The sequence below is a fragment of the Haliaeetus albicilla genome, chromosome 1 (assembly GCF_947461875.1).
Source record: "Haliaeetus albicilla chromosome 1, bHalAlb1.1, whole genome shotgun sequence".
In the NCBI taxonomy this organism is placed as follows: domain Eukaryota; kingdom Metazoa; phylum Chordata; class Aves; order Accipitriformes; family Accipitridae; genus Haliaeetus; species Haliaeetus albicilla.
In genome coordinates this window covers 15,175,752-15,200,007 of record NC_091483.1, presented here as the reverse complement: position 1 = coordinate 15,200,007, position 24,256 = coordinate 15,175,752, and the positions used below count along the sequence as shown (strand labels likewise).

General features: G+C 38.1%; 1 protein-coding gene across 9 annotated transcripts in view; it reads left to right on the top strand.

Annotated features, from left to right (window-relative positions):
* INPP4B (inositol polyphosphate-4-phosphatase type II B) overlaps positions 1-24,256 on the top strand; it is a 339,117-nt gene that overhangs the window by 202,300 nt on the left and 112,561 nt on the right. For all 9 annotated transcript variants that reach the window (XM_069779819.1, XM_069779787.1, XM_069779811.1 and 6 more), the window contains 4 exons: positions 2,535-2,585; positions 5,926-6,005; positions 15,483-15,594; positions 18,056-18,128. In XM_069779819.1, coding sequence (XP_069635920.1) covers positions 2,535-2,585; positions 5,926-6,005; positions 15,483-15,594; positions 18,056-18,128 — 316 coding nt within the window. The remainder of the gene's footprint in view (positions 1-2,534; positions 2,586-5,925; positions 6,006-15,482; positions 15,595-18,055; positions 18,129-24,256) is intronic.

Here is a 24,256-nt window from a genome sequence, read left to right as displayed (position 1 = left end):
ACTACAGCTCCCATATATGCATTTACATACACATATACAACTTCTCTTTTTAATCAATATTTTAAAACTGTTTCTGAAAAAAAAAAAATTGCACACACTTGCATCAAAAAAATCCAGTTTCCTTTCAAAAGAACTACATTTCAGAGAGAAGAGAGGCACAGTCTAATGCCAGTCCCACCGAATGCAGTATTTATATACATTTGGCTGTATGACTACTGGTTATGAAGTAGTTAAAACCGCATGAAAACAAACAAACAAAATATGTAGCTGAATAAAGAAGTATTTTAGAACTGAAAACTGAAGTCTGTGGATACTTCTCCTTTCATTGTGACACTAATGAAATTGAACTTGGAACTGCAAACAAGCAACAGAATTTTTTTCCTTATTTAACTCCATTTGGAATTACAAATTGTTTTTGTTACATGGAAGGCTTGTACTGTAGGTTTGTCAGGTTTTGGCATCCCTTTCCACTTCGTTGCTGGGTCAGAAAAATAGAAATATGTTCTCCTGAATTGAGACTTTATCCAGCAAAGAAAGGAATGAATATTCTATGATTCTAAGTGTATGTTTGATTCCATTGATTTCAATAATCATAAAAGATACTTGGGCTTCCTCTTGCTTTAAAGCACAGCTTAGTATCATGGAAAAACAATTACATGTGTTTTTAAAATACTTGCTGAACTGCTTCTGGGTTACAAATGCATCCTCCTATAAATCAATGATGAAGAGGAAGGGTAATTCTTAAATTATTTGTTCATGTTTCTTGAATAAATATCCATAATAATTTAGAAAATGGCAATACCTTACTTCCATGTTGGGCCAGATGTTACCTGTTTGAGGCTAGCATATAGACCAGCTTTTTAGCATCTTAAAATGACATTGAATTTTTGGCCTGGCATTGATACCCCTTCTTTCTTTTAAGAAACAAATCTGCTGTAAGTTATTTCCCCCATTTCCCCAGCCCCCAAAAGGGTAAGACAGGTATCACCAACAAGGAAATATCAGTAATTTTATTTTAATTTGTGACTTGAAGTATTTACAGGTAAATTCTAGATACAAATTTTGTGTTAAAAATTTTGTACTAGTATTCTGTAGAAAGCCAAATGCCTCAGAGTTGCTACTGTTCTATTAGTGGAAAAAATCCAAATGTAAAATTACATCCAAATGAGGACTCCCACAGATTTCTAAAGTATGTTGGCCTTCATTAAATTAATTATAGTATTTCTTTCCTGTAGTCAGACTTTTGTGGGAGAAAAAATTGTTCTCGCTGTAGAGAATCAAGGGATAAGAGCTGACTGAGAAAAGCTGTGGTTCTACTTTGTCATGTCTCTGTGGTAGATTTTTGGTTGGCCCATTCTAACAACATGTTGTATTTAGCATAACAGACAAGTAACATTCTCTTTGTTTTAAAGGAGGGTTTTCTTTTTGTATAATAAGTTGCAGCTAGAATAAAAGAATTGAGGGACACATTTGAGGGCATGGGACAAAAATGAGTCTTTTGATGACAGATTTGCAAAATGAGTTGGAGTTTTACTTTGAAATCAAGCCAAAAGATTGTCCTTGGGGGGCCGTGCTGTAAATGGATATCTGTTATTTAGGCTAGGTAATTGAACAGATGCGAATGCTCAGTACATGCCTCCCTTGTGCGTTGCTGAAGCTAGCATCCTTCTCCCAGCAAGCTGATCCAATGGGCTGGTTTGGTTCAGGCAGACCATGTTAGAGGGGTGTTACAGAGGCTTTCTTACACTTTTTCTGTCTCATTTTTACTCTTTAATCAGTTGTCTGTTCTCAACCAACATTCAACAGTAAATTATATAGACACTAAATCGTGCTCCCCCCCCCAACCTGTACTGTATTGTGGGAAATACAGAAGTAAGAGGAATTCAGGTTGTCCCATAGCTTTTCTTGTGAAATGAAAGTAACTGTGTGCAACAGCAGGTCCACCCTACAGAAAACACAGGGACAACTAGAGGTCCCATGTAGGGGAGAATACAGGGACTTTCCTACAAATATCTGTCACCTCAAAGGTGCTCAGGAAGTGGTAGGAGGAGACAGGGCCATACGTTGTGTGAGATGGGGGATCAGGATGTCTGCTGCGGATCAGCTGGCAAAGGCAAATACTTCTTTGGAGAAAATACTTCTTAATGTACTATGTTCTTTCATTTGTGGTTGAAAAGTTTGGTCCCAGATAACAGCTCTAGATGAAGAATTCTGGCATTCAAGTTAGAGCCGAAGAGTCTGATTTTAGGAAACGAACAACTGAGCACAGCCTTTCCCCCTTTAGAGAATCAGCAAAGTTCAGAATGATAAACGGGTAGTGGTGAGAGACTTTCTCCACAGGAACCAGAAGATGTTGTGCTTAAGTTATTAGTTGTTATTAAATTATATAGATCTCCCTTTAAATTTATCTCCAACATGTAGAAAGTATGAGGGGAAAAAAACACGAACACTTCTCCCATTCTTTTTGGAAAGTAACAACAAAAAAGTAATGTTTCTTTTCCCTTTTTTTCTTCTTCTTTTTCTTTCTCTCTCAGGTCCGCACCAGTGTCCTACCTGATCACAAGGAACCAAGAGCAGATGTTGGAGTAAGCAATTTTTATTCATTAATTGATTTTTTTTTTTTTTTTCACCTCATCAGCAGGCACAGACACCCAATGAAGAGAAATGGTGTTCTGCCTAACTGCTAAACAGGAGCTGGGTTAAATGAATAAAAAAATCAAGGCAGGAGTAATAGTCTCAGTGACTGATGTAATCCCAGTCACATATTTCTTGAAAATCCTTTTCAACTGAAAATATCCTGAGGCAAGCACAACTATCTAGACTTCCTGCTACTGCCATACAAGCAGTCTGGATGAGATTGAGAGCTTGGAACCGTACTGCCTCAATGAGCCTGGCCTGTCGCCTTCTGGTTTTGCTGTGCAGAGCATAAAATGTTCTGCTGTAGGATTTGACTTTGGGTTCACTTTAAGAAATTACACTGGTGACAAATGGAGGACTTATTTTTCTGTGTAGGTCTATAGAACTTTTGGCAAAGATACTGGGATGTCATTTCTGGGTGTGACAAGGCTAGAATCTCCCAGATAATATGGACATCTCATGGGAGTGGGAAATGTTGGTCCTGCTAGAGCTGAATAAAAGACCAAACACCATCTGGTGCAGGTATCAGACCTATGTATGCAAACATTTAAAATAACTGGATTTTAAAATTTTTAGCCTAAAGTGTTGACTTTCCTGCATTACCAGGGCTTCCTTGGCATAGTTTCCAGGACTTTAGCTAGTGTTTGAAAAAATCTGCAGTTTGGCAGCAAATTCAGTCTTGGTGAAATAATCAATGTGTTTCAACTTTTCATATGGCTATTATAGAGACTTTTCTCTTTGCCTAGCTGAGATTATTTATCAAACTACTCAAGGCGCATATCTTAAGATTTATAATCGTAAGTAGCCCACTAGCAAAATTATAGAGTAATATCCCTCTGTAATTAGCATTACAGCAGCAGTTCTGTTTAAAGCCTGCTTTTCAAGCCTCTCCAAGTCACGTGCAAAGTTAGATTGGTTTGCAGACTGCCAGTTCAGGCCCCAGGGTAGACTATTTGTATCTAAATCAGTATGAAAAAAGTATTCTGCAGCACTGTTTGAAATTAGACCCCCTGAACATTAGCATAACTTTAATCATTTGGGTCATGGGACCTTCCACAATTTCATTTAATTTTACAAATAACTCTGAACTGCATTGTCAGGCAAAGAAAATCTTACTCTAAATAAGTATAAAAATATGAAACTGACAAATAAGTAGAATTTTTTAAGCCCATAAAATTATTCACCTTTGATTTCATGACCCTGGAGAACTAGATATGACACTCAGAGGTGCTTAGTGGGTACAATTACCAAAGCTCATAGATTGTATAAGAGAGCAGTGTGATTGCTTCTTAGCCCAGATCATGAGGACTCTGACTTAGGGTTCTTAAATGGATTTATAGTTTTATTGTGCTGCAGAAAGAAGCACCGAGTGACCCAACCTATATCAATTTCATTCTAAATATCCCTCTCCCTCTTTCCAAATGGTAAGGATGCAAATACAAGCACTCAAATGCCATGAAATGCCAGAATAAAGGCTGCTATGTAGATGCTGTGCTGTAGAATGTGTTCTTATTGTACCAAGAAAGATATGCTCTTGTAGGAAGATAACTAATCTGAGCTAACCGTGTCACCACAGAGTTTTAGTGAATAAACACTGTCATGTTGACTGATCTAAAGGAAGACAGAACTGTCAGTGTGTTCACTCTAGCAAGGCTGTGCATCACCCTGTGCCACACCTGGACGTATTTCCTTGTGAAAGTACATGTTTCATTTTGGCATTGAAAACTAACCATTATCTTTGCTTATGTGGCCACGGTATTTTTCCTCTATATATTTCCTATAGGCCTCTTTTCTTCCTTATTTCCTGTTCAGCACTTCCCAAATCCACTATTTTCCTAGCCTTCCCTAGACTCTCAGCTTGCATCTTTTTTCCTCTGCTGCTTAAGTGCCAACGAAAGCACAGGAAATCTAAGTCTGTGTCATTGATAGGAATAACCGATGACTTAGTTTACCAAATTGGAGATCAGTGTTGTTGCTTACCTAAATTGAGAATTGTGAGTTGAACTGTACATTTTATATGCAAGAAAACCTATCTTATTGTAGAGCTTTATTGTTAGTGTTCAAACACTCAATATCCAGCTGGCCTTCCTGAAAGAGCACAGGCTGCACAGTTTTTTTACCAGAGGAAGTTACGCTTCTCAGTAGCAACAAATTCTCTCCTCTTTTTCCATGAACAGGAAAGTTGCTCTCTGCATGCAGCCTGTGTTGACTCAGAGCAACTTGATTCTTCTTTAATGTGTATATCCAAGAACTTATATAATTTAGCCTGGAGTTTTACTTTGCCATTCCAACAGTAGAGTAAAATTAGTATAATGTAATAAAAACAAACTTTGTGTACTTAAAGTTTTCTTGCAAAAATTTAACATAATCTTATGATCTCATTATAATTTATTCAGAGCAAGTGATATTGAGTCGTATATTTGGAAGATGAATGGATAGAAGATGGCTGTAGTCCATTGTTCCCACGGCCAGAATACTACTGTTGGCCAAGTTGGCCAAATGAGATTTTAGCAATGTGCGGCAGAATATGAGCAGAGGTTAAAAAAATAACCAAAATGCAAAAGGTGCATTTATTTTCCTCTGCACTATTTTCCTGATGATGTGTGAAGGTGATTTTGATAGAAGGAAAAGATACAGTGGCATAGCTTAATTTAACTTTAGACGTTCTAGTTTCATTAGCATGTTTCTCTGCACTTGTACTGCAATGAATAGGGCCACCTTACAATGAAAATAACGGAAACAAGTACTTAAAAACACTGCCATAAACTAGAGGAATATAACATTTCCATTAATAAACTTGTGCTGAACTCGGTGTAGAAATACCTTCTTAGAAAGTACATTCATATCTGGAATACATAGATAGTAGTGCCTAAGGGTTGGGGAAAAACCATAGCAAGAACAACTTTTCTAAAACACTGAAAACTTAGCATTTCTCGTAATCTAGAAATTGTAAATAGAGGAAGAAGAAGATGCAAATGCTTGTACTGCACAAAAATTTTCCTGTGGCTGTACATTTTACAACCTGTTATTTTGTCAGGTTGTCAGACTTTTCTTAATGAAAAAGAGAGAGGTTCCTGCCTGTAAAACCAGAGATTAATAATTTACTGATAATCATGCTACAGGTGCATAAAAAATTTCTACTGGATAGTGTGTCAAACTAGTATACTGGAATGTAATATTTTTCTAGGTACCAAAGAAAGATTTCCAAGTATGCAACCAAAAAAAGTAATAATTAAAACTTAAAAAATTAATAGAGATGTTATCTTCTCTTTCTGCTTTGTTTTGTAGCGAAGCTTCCTGGGCTGTACAACTTTTAGAGTAGGAGACTTGGTAAAGTCAAAGGAGCAACAGTTGACCCTTACCCTCAGGTAGGTGTTTTCCTCTGTTGTAAACCATGTTGAATTAATAACCCACAGCATTTCGTGTCCAAAGAAGTGCAGCAAAGCTGGTGAAGCATCTAGAGAACAAGTCCTGTGAGGAGCAGCTGAGGGAACTGGGGTTGTTTAGCCTGGAGAAAAGGAGGCTGAGGGGAGACCTTATCGCTCTCTACAACTACCTGAAAGGAGGCTGTAGTGAGGTGGGGGTCGGTCTCTTCTCCCAAGTAACAAGCAATAGGATGAGATGAAATGGCCTCAAGTTGTGCCAGGGGAGGTTTAGATTGGATATTAGGAAAAAATTCTTCACTGAAAAGGTTGTCAAGCACTGGAACAGGCTGCCCAGGGAAGTGGTTGAGTCACCATCCCTGGAGGTATTTAAAAGGCATTTAGGTGTGATGCTTAGGGACATGGTTTAGTGGTGGACTTGGCAGTGTTAGGTTAACAGTTGGACTCGATCTTAAAGGTCTTTTCCAACCTAAGTGATTCTACGATTCTATGATTGCTGCTTGACTGTGTTTGAAACTCTGTATTACTTCAGGTATATTAGATGTCAACTTGAAGTGCTTCTATTTCTACCATGCACAAAGTCAAAATTAAATACCAATTCTTTAAGCTGGAGCTTGCCATGTGTCAGATTAGAAAAGTTTAGTGATTTTTTGGTATGATAACCTATGGAAGAATTGCAGGGAACTTGAAGTAAGGGATATTCTTCAAAGTTTCCTTTAAGAAGGAGCATAAGGTTCTCAGTTTCATTTGGTGTGTGTGGTTTAAAGAATTAACACTGTATAGTTTGCTTTTTTGGTTACTAGGCTTATTTAAAGGTGGTGGACCTAATGACTCAAGGCTTCTGTCACGTGAAATTGGTTGCAGTCTCCTAAACTCATTGTTACAGGCAGCCAACCTCAAATGGTGGTGGGAGGGTGATGTGCAACTCTAATTAGTGACACGGGGTACAGATCTGCAGGAGAGTCAGAGCCAGTGTTCAAAAACTAGGGCTGGGCTGAACAGATATTTCTTAAAGCTGTGCACTGAAGAAAAAAATTCACCCCTGATACTGACTTGCATGGCTTAAGATGAATCAAGATACAAATCAAAACTTTTTGAAGGTTAGGGGGAAGCCTTTTAGGTGGTGATTTTCAGAATGAATTAGTGGGACGTTACATAGCACAGGGATTTTGTTGAGCTGATTTTTGCAAGCACAATGGAGGCTTATTTGGGATTAGTGGGGTAGGTACAGGTAAGCCTCACAAAGCCACTGCCCAAACTCACCGTGTTTCTACACAGGCAAAATCTGGGGAGGAAAGAAGCTGTAACTAGGAAAACTGAGACATTGGTATATGTTCTGCCTGCGATATTGTGCATAGGTGCTGTAGAAAAGTTGTGTTACGTTCCTTATGCTGTGCATATGAAGCCAGCCTTGATTTGGCTAAAGGCCCAAATTACGACCCATTCAACGATGCTGTGGTACTGTCACTATGTCAAGGACACTGCATTTTTTTTGGAACGGAAAATTCTTGAAGTATTTTGGTTTTATTACTGCACCTGCCTTCCTATTATAACAACAGTAGTTACATATGTGTGTGTAGTTTACTGGGCAAAGTTAAAAAAATGCTTTGATTTTAATTTCTCGCAAACACAGAAAATGCCGTGCCTAACAAGCAGATAACTTTGTTTTCTAACAAGCAAAACAGATCATATAAAATGTGAACTGACTGTTCTTTATGGAAATGTATGGCTAGATAAACAAATACCAACTTAGTGTTTGTAAGAGTCTGTTCTTACAGAATTTCAAGTTGTCTCAAGTTCTTTGGGACAAACCTTGTCTCTGTGATTGACGTATTGAAAACTTGATCTGAAAGAATGCCTCTGACAGGTGCCATAATAATTGGCAGAATGTAAAGTTTCAGAAAACTGTGAAAAGAATAAGTGCTTTGTATCTAATCCATCTAATTTGTAAACAAAAAGTTCAGATGGATAACTAATAAGGAATAGATGACAGATTGCCAGGTTAGTTTTGGCTGAACCTCTAAGCCTTTTCAGATTTGCTTTTAATTAATATTTTTAATCTTGTATGTCCTCTTTGTGCAGCTAACACTAGAAGACAAATATTATACCAATTCAAATTAATTTGCAGATACATTAAATGGTAGGTTTTAGTTGGTTGGTTGCGTTTTTTTGGTTGTTTTTTTTTTTAAGAAAAAAAATCCTAACCTTTTAAATGTGGGATTGTTTCCTGATTATGGATATTCAGCTGCACAAAATCAATAGAAATTCTCCATGTTTCTTCAATGGCAGTTTAACCAGAACAGTCTAGTAATCTAAACTTGCTTTCCTCTAGTTGCCCTATTATATTAGTATCCCTCAGGAGGATAGGGGATATACCAAGGGCCTTGTCAGAGCATGCAATTCTATTTAATTCTTGTTGATACACTTTGGGTGGAAGTTTACCAGGGAGTGCCTGTGATTGAGATATTCCTTTGTTAGATCTGAAGTAGAGATTAAAGGATCCAGAAATAGCTCTGTGGTGTGCCCTGTAAATATTGGAGTAATTATAGAATCTGGTTACTTTTTCACTGTTTTTTTCAGTTGTTATGTCTTGCAATTGTCTTTCTTAGGTACAATGTAACGATATAAAGTGTTCTTAAAGGAATATACTAGTATTTTTCTCAGTTGTGGAGGGGTGGCATACATCTACAATTCCTTACGGTTGACAAACTATGCTCTATTTTTTCCCTTTCCCTGCCATTATACCTTTAATAGTAATTAGGGACACAAGTTACAAAGCCTCTGCAAAAGAAGTTTTTATTTTGATTGTCCTTTCTTCTCCATAAAGGTCCCCTAAACAGATGGCTGAGTGTTTACTGTTCATGTGTGCACCTATATCTAATCATCAAAACCTGAACGGGTCAATTTGTAGAATTGCTTCAATTCTGACCAAATACACAGCTGATGTTGGCAGAGGAATTTAGTAACTAGAGACTTGGGATTGCAGTTTCCAATATGATATTTATAAAAGTAGAAATGCCTCCTATAGGCTTGAATGTTTCATTTTGTAATGGTAATGCAATGCCACTTGCTTCCAGCTTTCTCATAGGGTTGTGATGATGAACAGGATAAAATGGACTATTGAATAAAACAAAAGCCATATTCAGTAGCAGAAGGTTTCTTAATATTGACTATGTTGCAGTGTACCCAATTTTTTTTAAAAAAAGCAAGCATACATCCTTTTTTCTTTGTAAATAAGAGTTAGGTATGCTGATTGCTGTTTTAGTAATTAATGCTGATTTTTTTTTTTTTTTTTTTTTTTTTTTTTTTTAGTTTATTTACATTTTAAGTTCAGTCTAGAGGATCTTTTTGCCAATGCCTTTCTTTTAAGAACACTGTAATGTGTTTCTTTGCTTGGTTGAGGTCTTATGGCCATTTGTAAAGGGCTAGCAATTAGTACTTCCATTAGCTGCTTCCCCTGTGGTGGTAGTTTGCCCTGTTTTCAGGAAGGCCCTCTTTGGCTCGGGTGATTTGGTATGATTTCCAGTAAGTTACATGTAAGAAGCAGCAAAGGAAAAAAGATAATAGTGCTCTTTCGTGCTCTCTGTGAAAATAAGGTCCATCTGTCTGAGATGCTCCTCTTAGTAGACAGTACAAAAGTGTAAGTAGGCTACTTCAATATGAAACTAGGGTAATATCAATACCGCTCGGATCCTTTGGCCCCTGTGAGCAGGAACTTGTAGCGATGGAGCTAAGCAGCCAAAAACAAGAACTAGGATATAGTGCATAAATTATACAGATTATCTGAGAGAATGTGCCTGTGGATGTCTGTCAGTCAGGTACTGAATAGACTTTCTTTAAACATGTGGCTGTATTTGACCTCTAGGACAATATCTATCAATCTGCTTGGTTTAGCTGTCTTATTTTCATTAATCTTGGGCAGGACTGAACCTATTTCGTTTAAATAAAGGAAATAAGCCATAGTTATTTTTGGAAAGTTCAAAAAAATAACTCCAAGACTCCATTAAAGAAAGTCTCCCCTACTTCCCTCCCTCCTAACACTGTCTTCCAAGCATCTTGTTCAGTGGGCCAGAAGACACGTAACTGCACTTCAGTAATAGTTACGTTCCCATTGTTTAACTAACTACAGAGAATTTGAAAGTGGCACACTAATTTTTACAGTCATTTATGTACATATAACTTCTTTAGAAAATGATGACTATAAAATACTATATATTTAGCTGCTTTTCCCTATTAAAATTCAGTACAAGTCTGCCCTCAACTAGTTTTACTTGGTCTCCATCCTGAAATTGTTTCTTGGCTGCTTCACGTCATGTCATCCACCCCAGGAAGCAGGTGAACAACAGCCTGGCTTTATAAGCCAGGCAAATCTCCTATACAGTTGAGGTGAAACTTGTTTTGACATGAAGCTTAATCAACAGTACATTGAAATCATGAAAACTGAGAAGGAATTGAACAGTGCAAAACTTTGTTTATTTACCTTAGAATGCAACAGGATGTTATTTATCAGTGGACTTGTTTAAAAATGGTATTGGTTGCAATAGACTCCACTGTGAATTCACAGAATAAACATTTCTATGCAAGTACAATAGTTTTGTGCTTCCATATTTCAAAATATATTGCAGCAGTGGAGAAAATTATTTTATGACAATATGTATGTTAGTCTGTACTAATGGCATTTATTGTGTATTATGCATTGGAGAAAGGGGCTGCTTGCTAGACTGAAAGTCATGCAGTTTGCTTTTCAGGCAGGCAGTTGCTTTGTCATTTATAATTAACATAGCTATGCAAATGCACACTCTGCTTCTCTTTCTTTGTGTTCTTGAGCCCTTTTTTTTTTTTTTTTTTTTTTTGAAAGAAAGGTATGGCCATGGGAACCAATTAGTGGGCCTAAATTTGCATATTCAACATGCGGCAATGAAACTTGATGAGAACAGCATTGGAGGCAAATGGCTGCTATTCTCAGTCCATCTAGCTCACTTGCTTTTCCACTGCTAGCTTGTTACCTGCTTTCTCTCCGGATGCCTGGGTCAACCTTTTATCACCAGAAGTATTAAGGTGGGCACATATTCCTGCTGCTCAGGATGGTGCTGACCAGCTCCTTCCCTCTTTGCATTTGAGGGAACTTATACTGATCTGGTGATCCTTAAGGACTTGGGATGGTAAGGAAATCCATACGTATAATAAACTTTAAATTAATATTAGAAGCATTCATAAGTAATTGTGGTTTTAAACCTGAGCAGATTTCATGGCTGCTTCAAAAGTCTTTGGGTTTGGCTCAGCGAGTAGAACAACAATATTGCTTTTAACGTTGATAGAAGGATTTTTTTTTTTTTAATTTCAAAACCTACTGTTTCACTCAATCACCTCTGCAAGGTTCATCAGAAGATGGGTCATTGGTGACTCCAGCTTAGGTGAATGCAGACTGTCACAGGATTATGGCTGTGGTAGGTGGAGTAAGCACTGCAGTATGTAGTCACGTTGGACTAAATGGTTAGGGATAGAGCGAAACATTGCCAGCTTTGCTGCTGAAGCCTGCATCCTATGACACTGGATTCTAAATCTGGTTTAGAAATCACTCTTCTAACACTTTGTCTCCTTTTCATTGGTCATATTGCAAATGCAGATGCTCTGTGGACAGATAGGTGATCGGTGCTCCTTGTCCTAGGCTGCTAAAAAAAAAAAAATCAGCAATTTTCCAACTCCGTAAGCCAGCTAGAGTTTGAGCCTTATGTGGGCTTCTTCATATCAACGCTTTTTGTTGTTGTTGTTCTTATTGGTGTATTTGCCATGCCCACTGTCCCTGTGCAGGTTTGTCAAGGTGCAATCCTTTGTCCTGTGGGTCTATAGTATCTCTTGTCTCGTGACTGCAAGCAATTTGATGCAGGGACAGTCTTCACTGCACCACGTGAGTGCAGAGTGCGCTTTTCAGCTTTATTAAACTACAGCAAATAAGATGATTCTATCCTAATGCATTATGAAGTACCCTAAAACCAATTAATTATTCTCCTGATGCTCTGTTGAACAGTGTGTATGTGTGAGATTGTCTCTTCCTGTCTGTCCAGGCAAATGGCATGAAGTGTGTACATACGTGTGTGTGTGCACAATACTGTTTCTGTTGGTGCAAAGTAAAATAATATAGATTTTTATTTTATTTAAGTGTGATTGCTAGTGTTTTTATTTATTTTTCCCAATGCATCACTTCTGTTTCTCACTTTTAATTTTCTTTCAAACGAAATTTTAATCTCATGATGTTGTTTGAAAGTTTTAAAAGCATGACATGTCTGTTGTTTGAAGACTCTCATGCACCAGTGGTATTTTAAATTCACAGTGTCTGACACAGCTAATGACAGTTTCTCCCTGGACATTTGTAGTGCTCTTTGTTGATTTATGTGCCTGTAACGTTCAAAAGAAACTGGGTTTTTTTGTTTTTTAAACTGTGTTTTCATATTTCCATGTGGAAAGGAGTACAACTACGATGCAGCAGTCACACTGTTTAGTTTTATTCTGTTTCATTACCTTCTCTTGCAGATACTGCATGTTTCAGGTTGTAATATTACATATGTATTAGATCAGAACAGGAGTGATTTTGAGAAGAAAATAATTGAAAAAATTGATACAAAGTGGAATTAGATTAGTCATATTTTTTAAATGTGTATGGAGGAAGCTTCCAAATACATATTGCTACTTGTGCAGGCAAGCAATGCAGTGATCACTGCCATACTGAGGCCAAGCCTCTAGTAACAGCAACGAGGAGGAATATTTAGTGTTCTAAAGACAGGGAGACAAGGACTGAGAAAATATAACTGGCATTTCCATTTTTATTTTGTTTGCCTTGTTGGCTTGTATCAGTTCATTTGCAAATTGAGCTGTTTTGCTCGATGTTTGTTTACACTTTTAATTTACCCTGATGTAATTTGAAATCAGATCTGTTTTATGCAAGTCTGTCTCAGACTTGTGGGTCTCTTTGGCCTTAGAAAAATGTGTTCCCTAAAAAAAGGGTGGGCAGGATTTTGCTTCTGGAAGTCAAATGAATGCAACGTTTTCCTTTCAGACCAGGATAACAGCAAAGTGCTGTCACATATTTAAGCCAGCCCAGTAATGAGGTCATCCACTTGACACTTTGATCGGGACACGTTAACCTGTTGAAAAATTTTCAGTCTTACAGCCGCACGTTTACTCTGATTTTTAAAGGTGTATGTGGTTTGCTAACATCTGTTGTATTCCCCTTCTCCTTGGAAATGCTGCAATCCTTTTGTTGAGGTAGGCTGGTTTGCTTGCTCATTTGACACAGGAAGGAGAAAACAAATGAAGTTAAACCACTAAGCTGTACCAACACAGGGGAATCTTCTTCATTCAGAGAAGGCGCTTAAGTTGTTCTCATGCATTTCAAAATTATTATGTATTTTTGCTCATAAACACCCTTTGGACATTGAACCCTTCTTCCTCATTACTTCTCTTTTGTATTCTTTTTTAATTAGCGTAGGCTTCTTTGATTGCAAGGCTAGCTGGAATTGGTTCATTTTAAATTGTTTCTTTATTGTCAGTAATGAGTTTGGCTTAGAGCAAATGAAGTAGTGACACATGTAAAATATGAAGAATTGCGTGTATTTTGCAGGGTTTTATATAAGAACATATTTAACTTATATAGTTGCAAGATGAGTGTATTCTACTGAGTCACGTATTCAAGCATAATGGTTCGCAACCAAAATAATTATTTAAATTTGAGGCTTGGGGGTGGCTATATTTTGAGACTTTACTGTAAAAAATGGTAGTTTTGATTTAGCATGATAAATAAGTATCCATGCCTGAAAAGACTAACGTACGTGCTTAGCTATAGTCAGTGTAAAGAGCTGGCATACTCTGGCTTAATTAAGGCCTTATACTGCATGCAGAAATACAGATGATGAAAAATTGTGGGAGCTCAAAGCAGAGACAGAGCCCTCCCGCCTGGGGCACCAGCAAGCGCTCTGGGAAAGCCTGCGCACGGCAGAAGGCAGCAAGGCAAAGCTGAGCTGGGGCTGCCCTGCCCGAGAGCGGGAGACGTCGGCGCGGTGCTGCTCGGGGGCTCTCAGCACCCGAGAGGCAGCGGGAGTTGGCGCACAGAGCTGTACGGCGCCAACCGGGCCTGGGGGGGTACCTCCGCGTAGTACCGCGCTGGGCACGCAGGTATACCAGGCAGCCGGTGAGCGGGCTGCAGTCTTTCTCCTGGTTGGTGAAATCCCCCTGGTTTGGGGTGCAGGGCGGGGGGTTCCTTCCTTTACCAATATAATGGGAGGACTATTTTTCTGAAGTTCTGGAAGAGTCTCTCTGTTGAAGGGGCTTTTGATGTTTTCCCGCGACGAGGATTGCCTTGGGAAAATGGCAGTTTTTAATGGAAACGCTTTTTTTCTAATATTACTGTTTCTGAAAGTAAGTTTTTCTTTTTTATTGCCAGCCCTCTAGTCCCTCTTCTATGTATTCCTTTGTCCTGCCTCATCACTTCTCATCTTCACTTCTGAGATTATACACAGGATTGCCCCAAACCCATTTGTTTTCATTCTTCTTCCTCTCTGTGCTTTTGCAATTCTGCTAAACTTATTCTCGTCATTTCCTTTTGCCGACTTTTGCTTGGTGGCTGCTGTTATGCTTTCCTCATTATTATTACATGATCTGTTACCCTTCTTTCCTTCCTTTCAAAAAATCCAGCTGTTCAGAATAAGCCAGGGGAGATAGACTGTGTGGTGAATCTTGGTGTTTTGCTACCAGCGAAAGCTGAAAAAAGCATTCAGTGTCTTTTTGGAGTTTAAACCCTTGTTTCTTTCAAAAGCTAGTGAGCAATACTTTTTGTTCGGAGGTGTAAATCTGAATTGCTATTTATCTTGCTTAAATGGAAGTAAACTATTTGCAGAGAAGATAATAAAGGAATTCACCTGGAACTGTTATCTTCTCCTCTATAGTTAAAGAAATGGGGTTGATTCTGAATAATTACTTTGCAAAGGGACTACAAAAGGAAAAGTGAAATTCAGATTAGTTTCATTATTTTGGTTTAGCAGGAGGTTTATTAATATACTGAGCATGTCCTTTCTTCATGTATTATGTTAGGAAACAAAGCAGTGTACTGTGCAGTGAGATTGCGGGTCGTAAGTGGGGTATTGGTGCAATGTTACAGCCCTTTCTCTGGTGGTCCACAGACGGAATAATGTCTAGACTGAAAACTTGGCAGCGTTCATGGATTCTTCTGCCATTTATAGCACTTATCCATCCTCAGTTTTGTGATGAAAACTTTCATTGCTATAAAGAATTTGGAGAAATTACAATATGCATTATTGTTAACATTTGCTTTATGATTGTAAATAACAAGTTCAATACAGGTGACTGTAGCTATACAGAACGGAGAAGGGACTAAATGTTTACTGACAGTATTTTTACTGAAGGACTGTGATGCTGCAAATGACCTGATGTCATGGGGTTTTTTTCTAGGACTTCTGATGGTGGAAAGACAGTTGGTACCATTGAAGTCAATCTTGTGAAGATGGGAGAGCTAGAGGATGAGGAAACGGACCACATCACAACAGACAGCCAGGATCAAAAGGTAGAAACTCAGTTCATTGCACAAGGTTAATTGGAATGATCAGCTGTACCAAATGCCTAAATTACTAATTCCAAATTGGGTTAAGGACTTAATCAAAACTTTCAGGAATAAAATATTACGTACACTTAATCTCCCTAAACTAAAAATAGTTTTTCGTGAAAATGTACAGAATAATACTCTATCCTCAGTTTCCTAGTCCCTCCCCTTCTTTAGGAAAAAAAGAGCTGATTTTGACCTCAACTGACCATATTTAATCACTCCTGATCAAAAAGCTGTCCGTAGAGACGCCATAAATCTGACTTCTTTTTCCCTTGGACAGTTCCTCTGTTTTCTGCCCTTGAAGTCCTGTTCACGTGGATTTTTGTGTGCAACCTGTGCCCACAATACTGAAAACTTGGAAAGAATGACAGACAGGCAAGCCGAAGAAGAGGTGAATCCCCTTGCAAAGGGGCAGGTTCAGCTACGTTTCATGGGAGCACACAGTGGCTGGGAATAATCAACGGGAGGGATGGCGCAGCAGTGGTGCCTCAGAGTGCTAGCACAGGACAGTGTTGACCAGAGTGTATGTAGGGATTCGGAGTTGGGGCGCTCATGGTGTGGGACAAGAGGAAGGACAGAAGGGCTCAGAAAGAGCAAAAATGCTCTTAAATAGGCAGGTTGTTATAGGCAAAAGCAGTGGAGACCAAAGCTGGAGATGATATGGGGGGAGTGGATTTGAGAGGAACGGAGAACCAAAGGAGGGAGGGTGGAATGGATGGGGTGTGTCTATGATGCCAAGAGATTTGGGCTTGGGAGAAATTCAGAAATGACTGCTCAGAGCGAGGAAATCAGGGTTTGAATGATTTGCAGTTAATAAAAAAGATATCTCTAAATGGGTCCCTGGCTGATGGCAACTGACATACCTGTACAGAGTTGCCTCCTCCTGGCATCTCTGCCTCTGCAGTCCCATTCTCACTGACAGAATTTTTGCAGCCCTTATACTATGGTGTACTACTATACACTGTGGTATATTCTGTTCTTAATAAAAAACCCTAATTTTAGATAATGCTACAGGGAACGTAAAGTTAAGGACTGCATTTTTTTGTTTGGAAGTAACATATAAGAATATATTTTTGGGGAAAAGGGCATTGCTCTGAATACCTTTTCTGCTCAGCCAAAACAGTCTGCTTTTGGGCCAAACTCTGAGGATAGATTTTACACCTTTTTTTTTTTTTTTTTCCCCACCATTCTTCTCAAAAGACTTCAATGCCCTTTTAAAACAATGGACCAGTGGGATCAGTTCCAAAGAAGCCAACAAACACTGTGAAATTTTTCTGGCTTTGTACTATAAAACTTCCACGAGATATGCAACATGAACTGTTTTTTTCAGCCTTCTCTTTCATTTTGCTTTTCTTCCATTTCAAAATGTGGAATGAACTTCTCACAATTATTTGAGATGTAATTAATGAGCTGTGTCTAGCTTGGGGGAGCCAGAATTCTTTAAGAGCATTTTTCTAGGGGCTTCTAATAGTTGTCAAGAAAGAACAGCCTTGCGACAGCTGTGTTTTCTGTGGTCTTTGAAGGAGTCCTTAGTTTTTATGGATTAGTTGCATCATGGAGTCTTGGTTTATACGTTCATAGTGAGGATGCAATTGTGAGAATGCAGAGTTACTGAATTACTTCAAAGAACTAAATCCTGAATTAGGTTTGCTAACTCGTTAGATAAACTATGTGCAGGGAATTCCTCATGGAAGAGTAAGGTGACAGTTAAATTCAATCTGAGATATTAACTGGTAGAGAGTACATCACATCTTGGTCTTTGCTTCAAGCTCTGCAACAGAACATCTAGAAACCCGGGAAGCCCTGGGAACATACCTCCCTATCACCTTTAGAGGCTATCTGTGGGGGGTTTTTTCTGACTGGGGGGAGGAGGAGTATTAAAAATATACTTCCTAGTACATTTAACATAGGTTTACACTAGTTGATTTTTTCCATAAACGTTTTATACTTTTATTTTATACACTAAGCTTATAAAAGAAATCTTCCAATTCACTTGTATAACAAATGACTTTAATCACAAACCATGAGCATATTTTTAAAGACTTTTTGTGGTTTCTGCTTTTCCCTTGTTTAAAAATTCATTGAATGCTTTCTGACACTGTGCATGTGAAAACTGCCTTGTCAAAAGAAACCTCTCCGAAAGCACAGAACTTGTCAAAAATTATTTGAACCTCTGCCATTGTACTGGTAGGAAAACTTTCTGGTTTATTATGGAATACCTGATCATATTTTGCAATTTTCTCTGCCGTAATTCTGATTGTGTTACAGTATATTGGAACAGAAATATAAAGAGAAAACTGTAAATTATAATTAATGGTTGGGAAGTTATATTATCAGTTTTTTAGTCTGCCATTTAGAAACTGCTATGAATTTCCTTGTAACACCTGAACGTGTTACATTAGTGATTGCGTTTCTTTTGTAGTGTGCATTGGTTCGTGAATGTACAACCGCTGAAGGCATAAGTGGTAAAGACAACTTGCCTTCATTAAATGCAGGTAAGTATTCTAACATCCATAAAAGATGGCTGTTGCAATGCTATGTTAGATCCTGAAGAAAAAACAAAGATTCGGGGCAGAGCTCTTAAAAGGCTCGTCAAATGATGCACAAATTTTTAAGTTTAATATTTTAATGTTTTATACATATTTGACAGTATCATTTTACTGAGAAATGGGAGGAAAACTTTCAGAAATGTATGTCAATTATGCTTTCTGAAACACTGCTAAAATCTCCCACTCCTATATCTTTACCGTTCAATGATTTTCAAGACTGTCAGTGACTTCGGTGGGCATGGAATTAACCTCATAAATTTTTGTCATGTCATTGCATGACATTCTGTTAAAGTAATTATGCTTTATTTGTAATTGAATACCCTGGAGAATTAATCTGTCTTATAGCTGATGAAGTGGCAATTTCAGTTTGATCTGGAAGCTATATGTCCTAAAATGAAGGAAGCTGTTGGCAAGGCATTCTCAATTCTAGGTCAGCTCTGGGCTTGAGTGTACAGTGTTGAACTAGATCTATTTCTCTTTCATTATATTGAGAAATATTACATGCTGATATGCTGCACCATAAAAGTTTTATTAGCCCAAGTTTATGAATCTCCATTACTCTGCAGTAACAATGTCACAAATATGTTGCATGGGTCATCTGAAACTACAGCACTGTCAAGAATTCTGTGTATTTGCTGCAGAGTTGAGGAGAAATGTTACTGAAGTTTTAAAACCTCTACTGAAACTTTTTCATATGACTTCACTGATAGGACAGGCTTATTAGGCTAGTTTTGCAGTCTCAAGGAAGCACTAGAAACCTTGAAAAAATAGTTTTTTCTGTGTATGTATGAATGCTGTAATTTTTTTCCTGTGATTTGTTGCCACTAGATCAGAAGCAGGGAAAAATTTCTTCTTCAGAACTGCCATTTCTTCTCATCAGTTCAGTGTGAGGCTAGGTATGTTTGTGGACAAGATATTAATTGAAAATTACTAGATGTACAGGAACTACATCTGGCTCCAGAAATTCCTGAACTGAAAATAGCTGGAGGCAGGGAGAGTATCTTGCATCACTAGGTATCTATTTATGGCTCTTCTTGGAGAAAAGATACAGAGCCAGTCAAATGATTTGGTCTAACTCAGTGCAGCCGTTCTTTGATTCTGATTCTGTATGTCATCCAGATAAGTGGGTCTTAAAGCAATGATGTTTCTGTTCAGAGAACAAGTTACTGATTCACAACTGATTTTTTTCAATTTGCTGGGTGGGTTTGACTGGGGTTTTCTGCTGAGTTTGTTTGGATGGGGAAAAGCTCTAGTTTGGGGAATGTATTTTGTTGAAAGTGTTGGAACTTCCAAGGTAGATGTCAGTTTTATGAATAATGAATTCTAGATCACTTTGTCAAGAGTACTTGCAAATGATTCTACAGTATATCTAGACATTGCTTAACATTTCTATGTTTATAGTTCTCATATACAAACACAAAAAAACCAAAAGCCCCACCCCACCCAACATGGCTAGGGCTTATAAAGTTAAACATACCATGGAGGTTTTTTGTCCTTTTTTTTTTTTTTTTAATTTTTTTTATTATTATTTTAAGAGTTGAGGGGAAAGAGCAGAACTGCAGATGCATATGCAAGAAATGACAGCACTCAGGATATTGGAAAGAGTTTATAGGCACCGGAAGTTTGTTCTAATAAATACTTATTCGTCAGTCTGTTTCCTGTACTTGTGACTTCCTCTTCTCACCTCAGCGTTGCCTCCACTTCCATGCTGACATCTGGCACTAGTTCAAGGTTTTGTCAGTCCCACTTTTTTATTGAATTGTCAATTTCTTTTTTTTTAGAAGATTTTAGCCCTCCTTTTAAACTGCCAGCCTCTTTGCCCAACCAGTCAGACTTCTTCCCCAGCATGCCTCCATGACTGGGCTTTGTGTGGATCAAAGCTCTTTGTGTTGCCTGGAGACTGGCTTTCTCATATGGGTGCCAGTGCTGCCCTTAAGCGTATTGTACCACACAGTAGGTCTGCCCAAAAACATATTCATCCACTCTGTACGAATGACATGTGCACGGTCTTGTTGATATTAGAAGCTGGGAAGGATGCAAGAATTCTCGGTAAAGGTAGACCCTTGGTGCATGTACGTTGTGTTAAGTTCAAGTTTTGTGGTTTTACATACTGAGATTTCTTTCCCAAGGCTTATGTCATTGTCAGATCTGGGTGGATTGCCATGTGCATGGTAAGATGCACATCTCTGTTAAAGATTTACCGTCAGAATTCAAGTTTATAGAGCACAGAACTTTCTGTTGCAGATTTCTGGCCTCGTTCTGTGCAGCTGGACCACCTTAACTGAAAATTTCAAAAAATAATCAGTTTAAGCCAGACAAATTTCAGTGTGGCAAAACTAGAGGCAATCAAAAAAAAAGGACTGAAGGGAAAGGAACAATATCAGTAATGTGGTAGAAGTATATTGCAGGCAACCTGAAAACATCAACGTTGCCTGCACTACTTTCCCTGCTGTGTACTTACAGAACTATCTACAGTACAGTATATATTCCATATATATATATATATGTATTTAGTACATGTGTATACTGTTGTAAAGATTTCTGGTTCTTTCTGTCTCATGTTGTTTATCAGGCCTTCAAAACTATGAAACTGAAAAAATACCCCTATGTGAATCTTTAAGCCTGTAGGCATAGATGCACATTGGCATTCTTCTGAAATTTAAATCTTAATATAAGGAACTCGGAGCCCTCAAGTGAGTTATGAGCCACTTATTGAGTGAGTGGGAATGAGTATCATATTTCACAGAGGCTTATCGCTATTCCATTTATACCTCAAGAGATTGAATTCATATGTCTCAAAATTCAGTTATTTATAACACTAGAGAGTTTGCCAATTGTTTGCATGTAAACATATTGCACTTTACAATAAAAAAGAGAATAAAAGTAATTGAAATCAAGCAAAAAATTAAGAAAGTTGAAATTATTCTTCCTGAGATTATATGCATAATAACGTATGCTACAAAGGAAGATATGAACAGAAACACTGTTAGTAAATTAGCATATGGCAGTGGTATGCTTTGATCTATGTTTGATCGGGAACAAAAATGAAAACTAAGTATTCAATCTTTTATTAATTTTTTACTTGCAGGCAAACCAGTGTGAAGGATATAGCATGGAATAAAAAGCACAGAGGTCTTTAAATTTAAAAATGAGAACATCCAAAAATATGGATGGTTAAATATATGGCATTGGCTTTTAGGCTTCATGCTATAGAGAAAGGCTTTTAAAATAGTTTTTTCTCTTTTTAACCACTGCAGTTCATCTGGGGGGGGCGGGGTTCAGTGCCGTTCATGATCACTGTCTAAACACAGGAAGGATTACCTTTATGAAACTTTCATTCATTTTAATAACTACTTTTTATAAAAGCTAAAACTAGTCTTGCCATTCTTACTATTTGGATGGGTTTACATGCCACCTTGATTTCTTTTTTTAGACAACTTGTAATTAAAAAGCAATTGTTGCAATTGGACAGGAAAATACACCTGAGATTTTTGGGACTCTTGTGACTTCAGTAGTTCTGTTTATAAGACAAAGATAAAGTATTGTGCAGCTGTTATTGACACTCTCAAGCTTCAGCAAGACTGCAAATGGGAATTAATTGGATTCCTTGTGAAAACAAAATTCCTGGGCTTTTGTCTGAGTTTGTAAATGTAATTTCCTTAATAAACCCATGGATAGATGTTTTGGCCTTTTTTAAAAACTTGCAACACACTTGAGATTATCCCCATCTGAAAATGCAGTCTCAGAGGTAGTACCTGAAGAGTAGTTTAATAATTCTTATAATGGTAAAAGTCACAACTTTGGATCCACATCTTCAAAGTGATTCCTAGTCATCATTGCTATCATGCTGCATTCCTGTTGGGTTTTTTGTTTCGTTTTGTTTTTTTCCCGTGATGGTGGTGGCGTGGCATGGTTTAACCTCAGCCGGCAACTAAGCACCACGCAGCCGCTCGCTCACCTCCCTCACAGTGGGATGGCAGGGGGAAAATCAGAAGGGTAAAAGTGAGAAAACTCGTGGGCTGAGATAAAGACAGTTTAATAGGTAAAGCAAAAGCCGTGTGCGCAAGCAAAGCAAAACAAGGGATTCATTCATGACTTCCCATGGGCAGGCAGGTGTTCAGCCATCTCCAGGAAAGCAGGGCTCCATCACGGTTACTTAGGAAGACAAACACCATCACTCCAAATGTCCCCCCACCTCCTCCTCTTCCCCCAGCTTTGTATGCTGAGCATGACGTCATACGGTCTGGAATACCACTTGGGTCAGTTGGGGTCAGCTGTCCTGGCTGTGTCCCTTCCCCACTCCTTGTGCCCCCCCAGCCTCCTCGCTGGTGGGGTGGGGTGAGGAGCAGAAAAGCCCTTGGCTCTGGGTGAGCACTGCTCAGCAGTAACCAAAACATCCCTGTGTTATCAACACTGTTTCCAGCACAAATCCGAAACACGGCCCTGTACTAGCTACTATGAAGAAAAGTAACTCTATCCCAGCCAAAACCAGCACACTGTGATAGTGGGGAGATGGGAGGAAAGAGATTGTGGAGCTACCTGTGTGCATTAGGTTCTCACAGACAAATGTGAATTTTTGGATGCAATAGATTGAGTGCAAATTTAAGCACTGTTCTCGGAAAACCATCCTTTGATAACTTCTTAGGAAGTAGCTATGAAAAGGTAAAATAGAGAAAAGAGCCTTTTGCATCTGGGGCATCATCATTTGAAATGTCCCGGTAAAAAGTATCAGCCTGTTTCCTAGTGAACAGAGGGCACTAAAAAAAAAAAACCCCAAACAAAAAAAACCACCCCCAAAACAAACCAAAAACCCAAACAACCCCAAATGATCATCTGTTTTGGCAGGTTTCTGTTTAAGAGCAGACCTGAATTAGCCCTTGATTTCTTTAGCTCTCCCTGACATCTGAAGATTGTAATTTCCTGTCTTGTTAATGGAAGATGATTGGTGCCATGTATCTACTTTGTGGATGTCAGAGACTGTCAATATTATTGACAAAACTGATTTCATTAATTAGAACAATCTCAGCAAAAGAGGAGGAAAATAGGAAAGCATTACAACATATTTTAATCAAGTAATATAATAAAGCCCAGAGACTGGGTATAAGTTGATCATAGGCACAGGACTTGGAGATGCTTTTTTTTTGTAGTGGACAATAGTTAAGTCTGTGTGGTGAGAATTCTCAAGCTGTAAAATGTGTGTAAAGGTGCTTGAACATTGAGGTATTTTGGGTGTTAGTAGTAAAGAAAAATTGCTGTTATTTATATGCCATAGCTACCAAGCATCTATTAAGCTTATTTCATAACAGTAATTCAGAATTTAGTTTTTGTAAGTAAAATCACTAATAAATAGATGCAAAATGACTCTAAAATGGCTTCCAGTTTCTTATTGAAGACTAATGATTAAAGAGATCTCAGTGGGGTGATGGGAATAGAAAACAATACATCTGCAATTACTTAAACATGATTATTTACAACATTCCTTTCTTTATCAGTTGCCAACAACTGTTTTATTGCAGATATCTTTGAATCTGTGGTCTTGTTTTAGGCCTTTCCTAAAGGACTTCTGTTAAAAAACAGTTTGATTAGATAGACAAGATAGTTTGTGTATCTTCAATAACTTCATCCGTGTTTTTCATTCGCTATAAACCAGCCTACATAGGCAATAATTGTGACAGTGAGTTGTGAAGCTGAAATTTCTATTAGTAGATATCGTTTTGACAGCAACAGTTTCCTCGCAGCACACATGGGAAATGCATTCCTTTGAGTTATAGACCATTCAGTGGCGGATCAATGGGAGCCTACTCTAAGGCAGCTTTATCCAGAAGGCTGATAGAAAGCTACTGTTGGAGGATTTGGATGGCTGTTCAAAGTCATTCTGAGTTAGGAAGCAGTGGATGTGTGTGTTAAATGACAATCATTTGTCTCTAAGTGAGCTTATCAACGTAGTCAAACAAAACTTTTCTTTCTCAGCTTTTTTCCCCATTTGCGCTTTCTGGAAAATTAGTCTAGTAGGGGAAACAAAAAAAAAAAAAAAAAAAGAGGGAAAGGAGAGAGTGGAAATTTCCCAGCTGTAT